Source organism: Actinia tenebrosa, unplaced genomic scaffold (assembly GCF_029948245.1).
Source record: "Actinia tenebrosa isolate PJP-AT-01 unplaced genomic scaffold, QUT_ActTen_1.0 PGA_scaffold0__85_contigs__length_37466705, whole genome shotgun sequence".
Lineage (NCBI taxonomy): Eukaryota > Metazoa > Cnidaria > Anthozoa > Actiniaria > Actiniidae > Actinia > Actinia tenebrosa.
In genome coordinates, this window is record NW_028292569.1 from 28,306,467 (window position 1) to 28,317,729 (window position 11,263).

Sequence of the window (11,263 nt, forward strand, 5' to 3'; positions counted from 1 at the left end):
TTGCAATATTTACCCATTTAATACAACTTATGATTCCCTGGAGAATAAGATTCGAAGAGATGGACCATTAAATATTTGAGGGGGGGGGGGGTTGCGTTGCACGATATTTATTTTTTGTAACAACCTCTGAACGCAAATTTTTCGTCTTTGTTCGACATTTCTTTTCTGAAAGGAGAGGTTGCGCGATATTTTTTCGAAGGTGAAGTGCTTGCTCGATACTTTATGGGGGATTTACGCAACTCCTCCCCCCTCAATTATTTAATGTTCTGTCCCTAAGTTCTTCAAAGATATGGTAGTAATTTCGTATAAATGGCACCCCTTTCTAACACATTACCCTTTACAGGTTTAAGGAGGCTGTGGGTAGTTTTGGTCTGGCACAACTAACCGCATTGAAACGGCTACAACTGATCGTCTTGAATAACTCGATCTGCAAGCGCTTTTCACACAATGTCAGGAAAGGATTAAAGGTTTCAAAAATGATAAATTAGTTTAAAGCGGCCTTCTCGTTATGACGTAATGGCGACATCATAGAAATCGTTTACCGCTTATTTTCTCGAAAACTAGACCTAAACTTTCAAAGCGACTTGCACCAGTCGATAGTTTTCATCAAGGCACCTAACATATTGCAATATGAAAAAAATGTATGAGAGCGTTTTCCAAATATTACGCGGTGAATATTTTCATGGACTTTTACTATTATTTCCAGCGTGTCAACTTTATACCCTCAAAATGAGGACTTTAATTTAGTGGATTCAATATTTTTAGTAGCTAGAATATAGGTACGGATATAGACACTGTCCTTATTGAGTATGAATCAAATTGTGACTTTCTTTCTAATGTTATGGATTTTTTGATATGAAGCTAAATGACCCCATTCGTTGTCAAAAGCGATAGAAAATATCGATGAAAGCGGCATTCAAAACATTGTAGAAAGATTGTTTTCTAAATGAAGTCACTCAAAGATGTATCTTTTACAAATATTCTCCTTTATTTTCATATGCATTGAAGGGTTTTAAGGCAGTCAAAAATAAGTACGCTCACAACTATTTTCGCTCACTTGTTGATTATTCACGCTTGACTTCCGTGTTATTCCTTTTCGCGTGCTGTTACGGCTGGCACTGCACCGCTTCGTTGCTGAGCCCTTTTCGTTATGACGCAATGGTGACATAGAAATCGTTTACCGCTTTAAACTAATTTATCATTTTTGAAACCTTTAATCCTTTCGTGACATTGTGTGAAAAGCGCTTGCAGATCGAGTTATTCAGGACGAAGTTGTAGCCGTTTCAATGCGGTTAGGTGTGCCAGACCAAAACTACCCACAGCCTCCTTAAAGATGAAGAAGAGTTTGAATTGAAAAAAAGGGGGGGGAGGTGATATATGAGGAAAAGATATCCTAACCGACCCTCCTTTGTACTCTTTTTGGCCTTCTAGTCTAGAACTTTCTACGAATATTCCCAAAATTTCTATTTCTTCCACCATATTGTAGGCACGTAATGCTCTCTGTAATCAATCGGCGATGATTGATATCCAATCTCTTAAGGATGCTCTCATGACCTAAAAATTTAAAAAAAGATATCGTCTCTTACTGAAATTATAATGCGCATTGCGAAGTCGAAATTGAAGGCCAAAGTAAAGAAAAGTATTCTGTATTTGTCTTACAAAATGTATTGCTTTGACTATTTAATTACAATTGATATATATCATTTCTTTTAGCCAATTATTATTCGAATTTTGCATTATTTTGGAAAATAACAGTTTACCTGTAGATCCCAAGTGATTAGATAAGTGTGTAGATATGTTTCAACCCCTAAAGTTTATTCTTTTAAAATTAATTTTAGATCATCAACATCATCCTTTATGTCTGTCGTGGCACGTAAAGAAAAATTCATTTCTTTCGCCATAAAAACACTCTGTTCTGGAATGATTCAACATTTCATTACAAGAGGGAGATGATTGATCGATGGACTATATGTCTAATTAAGCTCAAGTTACGGTATTTTGGAAGGTCCCACAATGTATATAAGTTTGTAGAAGTGTTTCAACCCCTAAAGTTTATTAATATTTGTTTTAAAATTATTTTCTTTCGCCATAAACACACTTACTCTGTTCTAGATGAAGTTAACATTTTATAAGAAGAAGTAGTTGATTGATGGATAGATCATACGTCCATTACTGAAAGCTAGAGTTTCGGTATTTTTGGAGGTTAATAGTTGTTTGGGCATGCTGATATGCTTCGTGCAAGTCATGCGATAGTTCACGGATGATGACCAATAACAAACAAATCTCTTAATCTTCTTGTGGATTTTAGGTTGATGACTTAAACACCATTTTCATATATTATTTTGGTTAACCTCGTTTGACCCTTATTGTTATTGGATGTCGTAATTAGATTTTTGAAACTGCGACGCATGACGATATTCGATTGTAGCGTCCGCTATAACTATAAACAACTGAAAACCGACTCAACGGTTAGTAAATTCATTATCAAATTCGATTCAATACATACGGGTGAATAATATTGAGTTTTACTTAAGAGTCAAGAATGGAAGGAGTTAAATGTTTCACGTGCCATCGAGAAGCTAAAAGCATGAAGGTGTTCGTGTCATCTCGTTTCGTCTGTGAAGACTGCTTAACGGTTTTGAGCAAGGACAGACGTTGTTGCTTAGATTACGAAAGTTCTCTAAAACCCTCTTCAAATAATGCTGAAGGAGTCATCACCGAATTGTGCCAAGATACTAACAACCTTAGTGGTGTTGCCCGACCGTTTTTTGAAGGCGATGTAAAGGACAGACTTCTGAATGTGCCTGTTCAAATGAAAGAGAGCAAAAGGGCTGGCGAGCGGCGTTACTATCCGGGAAAGTGCTTCGCAAGCGATTCAAATCTGCCACGGTTAGTTTATGCTGAGAATTCAATCCCAATTGATTCTATTAAGATGAGCGTCCACGAATTGAATGGTCAAACTACGAAGCCAAATGGCCAATGTGAAAAACATGATATGGAAGAAACCAAGTTTTATTGTCAGACTTGTGAGATAAGAATTTGTCGAGACTGTGCGATACTTGATCATCGCGACCACGACTTCGTCTATTACAAAGAACATCTTGAAGCTGAGGAAACACCTCAGGAAAGACTGAAAAAGCTCTTGGATTACGCAGAGCAAAAACAAGTTGTCCTTAACGAGAAGTTACAAAATCTGGATTCTCGGCTTGAGAGGAAAAGTAAGGCAATTGAAGAAGCAAGAATAGAAATCAAATCTAAGACGTTGAAAATGAAGGAATTGATATCTGAACAGGAAGATATTTTGATGTCATGTCTTGAAGGCCACCTTCTAAACGTCACTAGAAATGTGAAGAGCCAGAAGAGTGCGTTAGAGTCTGCTTTGGATGATGTAAACTACGGACTTGAAATTGCACAAGAAATGATCAAGAAAAACAGCCCAAGATCGACAAGAAAATTCCCGAATGGCTTGACGAATTTGAAGCAACGAACATCAGAAGTCAAGACAACCGTTGTTCAAATGAATGGTGTTGCTACAGAAACTGGTGACCATGGAAACCACCCTGAGAAGGAAGCGGTTAGTCAGTTTGAGTCTGAAGCTGACTTTTGTGATGATAAGTTAGAAGAAGAAGATGATGATGATGATGACGATGACGTTTTGAGCATGAGAGAAAGTGTGAAGTCCCTGAGAGGGGATAGCAGGATAGATGACAATCTCAAAGTCCCTCTTCCAAAGAATCCAACCTTCGATGTATCATTGGTATTTGGAGTTGAGGGGAGTGGCAATGGGCAATTCCGGGAACCCGTTGGGATAACCGTCTCGTCTGATGGCACCATCTTCGTAGCAGACTACGACAATGATCGTCTGCAAGTTTTCGACAAAAAAGGACAATTCCTTCGTAATATGACTCACGTCATAACTGGCACAGGACGAACAGTTAATTTTCTCTGCCCGACGGGTTTAGCTACAGACAAATCTGGTAACATTGTCGTGGCAGAGCGAGGCAGACATAGAATTACAGTTATTTCCCCTGAAGGTCACGTACAACGCAAGTTTGGGAAACTCGGTAAAGCGAGAGGACAATTTCGTGATCCACATGGCGTGTCGGTAGATAAGAGAGGTCGGATCATTGTCGCTGATACGACTAATAACCGAATCCAAGTTTTCGATCAAAAAGGTGACCTCATATTCACATTTGGACATAAAGGCGAACACGTCCTTGATTACCCGAACTATGCGATTTTCCATAAAGGGTTATTTATCGTGTCAGACACAGACAATGACTCGGTGAAGATCTTTGATAAGGAGGGACAGTTTCTACGAACATTAGGTAATGCAGAGAAAGAAGGAGAGCCCTTTGGAGCTCCATCAGGACTAGCGGTCTACAAAGATGACTACATTCTCGTGTGTGACTTCAATAACGACTGCGTGAAGATGTTCTCACTCGACGGGGAGTTTGTGACCAAGATTGGCCGTGAGGGGACCTCCCCAGGGGAATTCTCTGGACCAGAAGCCGTGGTTGTTACCTCAGATGATAAAATCATTGTGACGGACAAAAATAATAGCAGGGTACAAATGTTTGAGTTGAAAATGGATTTGAAAAGTCCAGGGTAGGGAGTATATTTAAGTGCACGTTACATCATGGCCACCATGTTGGTTGACGATAACAATGCATTCCTCATTAGCTTCTCTTGTTTGATCAACCAATATGGTGGCTGTTTGAATGGTATCCTGCTATTCTTGGGGTGCATGTTACATCATAGCAGCCATGTTGGTTGACGATAACAAAGCCTTCCTCATTAGCTTCTCTTGTTTGATCAACCAACATGGTGGCTGTTTGAATGGTATCCTGCTATACTTGGGGTGGATGTTACGTCATAGCCGCCATGTTGGTTGACGATAACAAAGCATTCCTCATTAGCTTCTCTTGTTAGATCAACCAACATGGTGGCTGTTTGAATGGCATCCTGCTATTCTTGAAAAAAAAACCTATAGAAATCCAACCACATTCGGTGTCCTAGTGCCCTTGGCTTGATCAACCAACATGGTGCTGTTTGAATGGTATCCTGCTATTCTTGGGGTGCATGTTACGTCATAGCCGCCATGTTGGTTGACGATAACAAAGCATTCCTCATTAGCTTCTCTTGTTAGATCAACCAACATGGCTTCTATTCAGCTGTTCAAAATACCATTAGACAGGGAACTAGAAAGTGAAGTAAGCCGCAAGAACTTTTAATCTAAAAGTAGAGAAACTACGAACATAAGTAGGATTAAGTAATGATTTTACCGTTATGTACATCTCTAACAACTTGACTCGAGTCTTGACTTTGTTATTAAATGATAATTTATTGTGATAAGTATTGTAAAATGTATTTATACATGTAATTTAGCAAAAAAGTGATTTCATTTTGTTATTGTCGCTGTTGCTGTTGTCATTGTTTCTTTTCCTGCTGTTCTTGTCTTTGTAACGTGATGTCAGTTGCCCCTGTTGCTGTTGTTGTTGCTGTTGCTGTTTTAAATTTAGTTGTTGCTACTGTTGCTGTGGTTCTTGCCTCTGTACCTATTAAAAAATGTACCTGTATAGTTTCCCCTGTTGCTGTTGATAAGTGTTGCTACACTTTGCTGGTGTTGGAGTCTGCTGAGGGACTGGGTGTATAATTTATTAATTAAGTATTAATATATTCATCACATGGGAGAATGCGAGGCTATGTTCCATGAGCACATGGTTGTCCAATGAGTAAGGCTCATTGAATATACATTTTATGATGTCATAAAACAATGTTTAAAGCAGAACACTTTAAGATTTTTTTGATTTTACAATATGATTTTAAGGTTTGTTTTCAGGTTGTGGTAACTGTAAATTTTAGGTAATGACATTTTTCCATATTGTGGCATTTTAGAATTTATATGATAATTTACATTTTCACCATGCTATTTTTAAGCTTGTTCTATTTTGAGTTAGATGTTTTAGGGGATCGAACAAAATGGACTTTTGAATTTGGGTCCCCCAATGCTGAACTCCAGGTATTAAACGTTTCCATTTGTTGTTTCTTTAGTTGGCTATGTTTTTTTTTAGTTGATATAGTTTTGCTGCTGTGCTTAAACCGTAAACTTATCACTGTTGTACACACCCATGAATAGTATAAGGTATGATTATTTATACTGCTACTCACACTAACCTTCACAGTGACTGTCATTTACGTCATCAGCGCACTCCCATACAATCTGCAGAAAGCCATCACCTAATATCCTTACCCACAACCTTCAGCAAGAGAACAGCCCACTGATAAATGGCAACAAGGTTAGACTCTGTCAGGTTAATCGGTAACTTTTTGCACTGTCTGACGATGATTCCCATCCTGGTAGGACAACTTCGGTTAGCACTGATAGGGCCTTGTGGGATCACTCTTAGTCTGGCCTACCCTTTGACCTGTCCGGCATGGGTGACCCTAACAGGAGTACATGACTCCAGCCGGCATAGCTCTAGGGGTCATTGGGACACGCAAACCGCCTCACCACGATAAGGTGGCAATCCCATCGAGACGGGTTAGGACCTTCTGTGAGGTATCAAGTGTGTTCCATTTTTCTGGTGTACAAATAATAAATGATAATAGTATTAGATATATGAGAGTAATTCAAAATAGTGAAGGGTTCCAGTAGATTTTGAAAAAAAATCACTAGCGGTCAATTTTATAATTAATTTCATAGGGACTGGTCTTTATTTAACGGGGGGTTCACTATTTTTTGGGGAGGGTCATGATTTTCCAAGCTCTTTTTGGGGAGGGCTAAGAATTTTGGAGTTGACTTTGGGGAGGGTCGTGAATTTATATCCACCTGTAGCTAATTTTACCTATAGCACCAAACTTCATTTTAATATTGATAAAGTGAATTATTATTTTATTCTTCACCTGGAATGTCTAGTTCTCCGCAACAGTTTAATTGTTGGAAGTTTAATAAATAAATAAATTTTAAAAATCTAGTTTATTAAAGAACATTTCTACCATATGTTTTCCTGAAAATTTCGGTTTCTCAATAACAACTTTTTAAAATAAAGTGTTCCTAAAATGTAGTGTGTAATGTATAAATGTCATACAATGTATATTTTGTACCATAAGAAAAAAATGTATGTTTTTGTTATATGATGTATTACAAATGTAAAATGTAATATTATGTTTATATTATATTGTACTACGGATCTCACTGAACTGTGGCGACATGCCAAAAATTTGTCTCGCTACCACGCCCAAAGTTGTCTACTGACACGCCTACTTTTGTCACTGTCTAGGATCTAGCACATTGCCAGTGAGGTATTCAATGTAATACATGAAAGATGGAGCGCCGACTGCTGTAATAAAAGTAGGCGTGTCAGTAGACGAATTAGGGTGTGGTAACGAGACAAATTTTTGACATGTTGCCACAGTTTGGTGAGATCTGTAGTAATCGGTATGGTAATCAGTATCAGTAATGGTAATCATGTTTTTTCTTCTAAGATATGTATTTAAAAATAATATATCTCAGTTCAGTCAAAAATTGATACTGAATTGTATTTCAGTTATGTTTTTTTGATAGAAAACACCAATTTAAAACTTAAACAATACCGCTATATAGCTATTAATGCCTATGTAAACTTGAAATTTACTTTGTACAATCAATCAATAGCTATATATACCCCGGGGGGGGGGGGGGGGGGTACTTTGCCAGAATTTTGGAAGGGGTGTTCCGCTGGGATTTTGAAAGGGGTACCCTGTTTATGACATAAAAACTCAAATTTGTAGACCCTGTTTATGACAAAAGATATAATTTATTGCAATGAGTTCCTGTTTCAATTATCATGTCATCCTGCGTATCGTTTTTTTAAGACCATAATAACCAGTTTCGGTTAATACGAAAGTAGAAACCCTGAATACGACAGGAAACTCAGGAAGAAATCGGAACTTCAGTGAAATTGCATACCCTGTTTATGACAAGAAGCTCGAAAAACCATACCCTGTTCAGCGGATCATCCCTGTATAGTCCATATATGGGAGTACCCCCCAACCCCCCGCAGCTATACTAATTCAACAATAATTTAGTCATACAAATGGTTGAGAAAGAGGTACCCGTGTGCGCATTCTTACAGCAGTCACTGGAGTCATCTGAATCATCGTCACCAACTTCAACATCATGATCAACATCAAAGACAACTTCACCACTGATATCATCATCATCACTACAGCATTGTCATTATCATCATCGTCATCACCATCATCATCATCATCAACAACCTCATCATTGTGATCATCATCATCATCACCAGCATCATCGATATCATCATCATAATCAATATCATCATCATCATCCTCATCATCATTTTTGTCTGCATAATCATTTTCAACATCATCATTATTACTACAATCATCATTATCATTACTGTTATCATCCTTATCGAAGAAAGGCTGGCAGCTCAATACATGGTGCACCTAAAGTAGCTTGACATGAAGAAGACAAAGAGAAACAAGTGCCTAGCCTTAAATTATATCTTGAGAAACACCAAACCAACTACACCCATATGGTACACTTAAACAAGACAAGATTAATTTAGTCACTGCACATATAGCAAGATCAATCGTTGCAAATATCCAAGAATGTGATACAGGAGGAAGAACTGGTAGATGAGGAAACGGATGTCATGCATAAGTAAGAAAAAATGAATAAGGCTGCATTCATAATGTATGGCAGAGGGGGGGGCAGGTGAAATTTAAGGGGGATCGAAAAAATTGTTACCAGTAAAATGGGGGGGGTTTGAATTTTTTTTTTTTTATTAAGAGAATTGGGGGGGATGCAAAATTTTTAGAAGAAGCTACAAGAGACTACCCAGAGGGGTATAGTTATTTTTTGGGGGACTTCAAGGGGGGTCTTAAGAATCTTTTTGTCATTTAAAGATTTCACCTGCCCCCCCCTCTGCCATACATTACGAACGCAGCCTAATATGTGTTATGTATACTATGTAACATACGTATACATACATATGTAATTTTTGTTACATATACATGTGAAACTAAAATTACATATTATATAATAGTTTATAAGCTTACTAAGCAATATGGGCAAGCAAGTTTATAAATCTAATATAGCAAGATATATATAATCTATGAGCCTAGAAATAATTCTTCCTGGACAAAAAACGTGCTCCTGAGTTATGTTTTTTTGATTTGTTTTTGTTTCTTTGTGTTTTGAGTATAACCAAGGAAACCCAACAAAATTATATGAAATACAGTATCATTTAAGACAGTATACATATAATGCCCAATATGATACCGTACCTTTTACGTAATTGTCAACACTTTATACATACCTTTTACCTCTTATTTACGTTCCATTTACGTCCCATTTAAGTCTTTCTTTATGGAAGTCTTGCTAAAGAAATTAAACTTTTGCGACGCCATTTTGAATCACACAGGAAGCCCAACACGATCACAGGAAGCCCAACACGACCACAGGAAGCCCGACATGATCGCAGGAAGCTCAAAATTAAGATTGACATAATGTTTGATTATTAAAGATTCTTATCATATAAATATCTCTCTATTCTCAAGCCAAACTTACAAATATAGCAGATAACAAGCAACAGTTAGATAGTCTACAGAAGAAATAACGTCCTTACTAACGGCAAATATTCCTCTTGTATTTAGTTTTTTCAAAATAAAGGTGATTCTTATTTGTACTAATTATTAGACTAGTTTTTTTTAGAGGATTTACCTTGTCCTTTTACTCATATTATTGTAATATCTAACCGCCACCCGGTTAGCTCAGTTGGTAAGAGCGTCGGTCTGTTGTGCGGGAGGTCATGGTTCAAGCCTCGGCCGGAGTACTCAGGGTCTTAAAATAACTGAGAAGAAGGTGCTGCCTTTGTAATTATATCTGCAAATAGTTAGACTTTCAAGTCTTCTCGTACAAGGACTTTAAGACCAATAGCCCAATAAGACAAATAGCCCAATAAGATGAATAGCCCAATAAGATGATGAATAGCCCAATAAGACGAATAGCCCAATAAGATGATGAATAGCCCAATCAAGATGTTGAATAGCCCAATAAGATGATGAATAGCCCAATAAGATGACGAATAGCCCAATAAGATGACGAATAGCCCAATAAGATGACGAATAGCCCAATAAGATGATGAATAGCCCAATAAGATGACGAATAGCCCGATAAGATGACGAATAGCCCAATAAGATGATGAATAGCCCAATAAGATGATGAATAGCCCAATAAGATGACGAATAGCCCAATAGGATGACGAATAGCCCAATAAGATGATGAATAGCCCAATAAGATGATGAATAGCCCAATAAGATGACGAATAGCCCAATAGGATGACGAATAGCCCAATAAGATGTTGAATAGCCCAATAAGATGTTGAATAGCCCAATAAGATGATGAATAGCCCAATAGGATGATGAATAGCCCAATAAGATGATGAATAAGATGATGAATAATAGCCCAATAAGATGTTGAATAGTCCAATAAGATGACTAATAGCCCAATAAGATGTTGAATAGCCCAATAAGATGACTAATAGCCCAATAAGATGACGGATAGCCCAATAAGATGACGAATAGCCCAATAAGATGACGAATAGCCCAATAAGATGACGAATAGCCCAATAAGATGATGAATAGCCCAATAAGATGACGAATAGCCCAATAAGATGACGAATAGCCCAATAAGATGACAAATAGCCCAATAAGATGACGAATAGCCCAATAAGATGATGAATAGCCCAATAAGATGACGAATAGCCCAATAAGATTATGAATAGCCCAATAAGACGAATAGCCCAATAAGATGACGAATAGCCCGATAAGATGATGAATAGCCCAATAAGATGAAGAATAGCCCAATAAGATGATGAATAGCCCAATAAGATGACGAATAGCCCAATAAGATGATGAATAGCCCGATAAGATGACGAATAGCCCAATAAGATTATGAATAGCCCAATAAGATGAATAGCCCAATAAGATGACGAATAGCCCAATAAGATGATGAATAGCCCAATAAGATGATGAATAGCCCAATAAGATGATGAATAGCCCAATAAGATGATGAATAGCCCAATAAGATGATGAATAGCCCAATAAGACGAATATGCACCGAACTTAATTACATCAAAGAATGCCGCCTCATTATCACCTGATATCCTGATATCTGACTAATATTCTTTTATTTGCACCAAAACGATGTGAATGACCATAAATTCCCTTAATCCGTAAAGAACACTAA

General features: G+C 37.5%; 1 protein-coding gene across 1 annotated transcript; it reads left to right on the forward strand.

The window, feature by feature from the left end:
• Window positions 1-2,071: 2,071 nt before the first annotated feature.
• On the forward strand, window positions 2,072-6,053 carry LOC116307135 (uncharacterized). The gene has a single exon (XM_031717289.2). It carries the CDS (start codon window positions 2,543-2,545, stop codon window positions 4,610-4,612), a length of 2,070 nt encoding a protein of 689 aa, XP_031573149.1. The 5' UTR covers window positions 2,072-2,542; the 3' UTR covers window positions 4,613-6,053.
• Window positions 6,054-11,263: the final 5,210 nt, after the last annotated feature.

Coding starts and splice junctions, on each gene's coding strand:
- LOC116307135 (XM_031717289.2), top strand. CDS start 2,543: ATGGAAGGAGTTAAATGTTTCACGTGCCATCGAGAAGCTAAAAGCATG.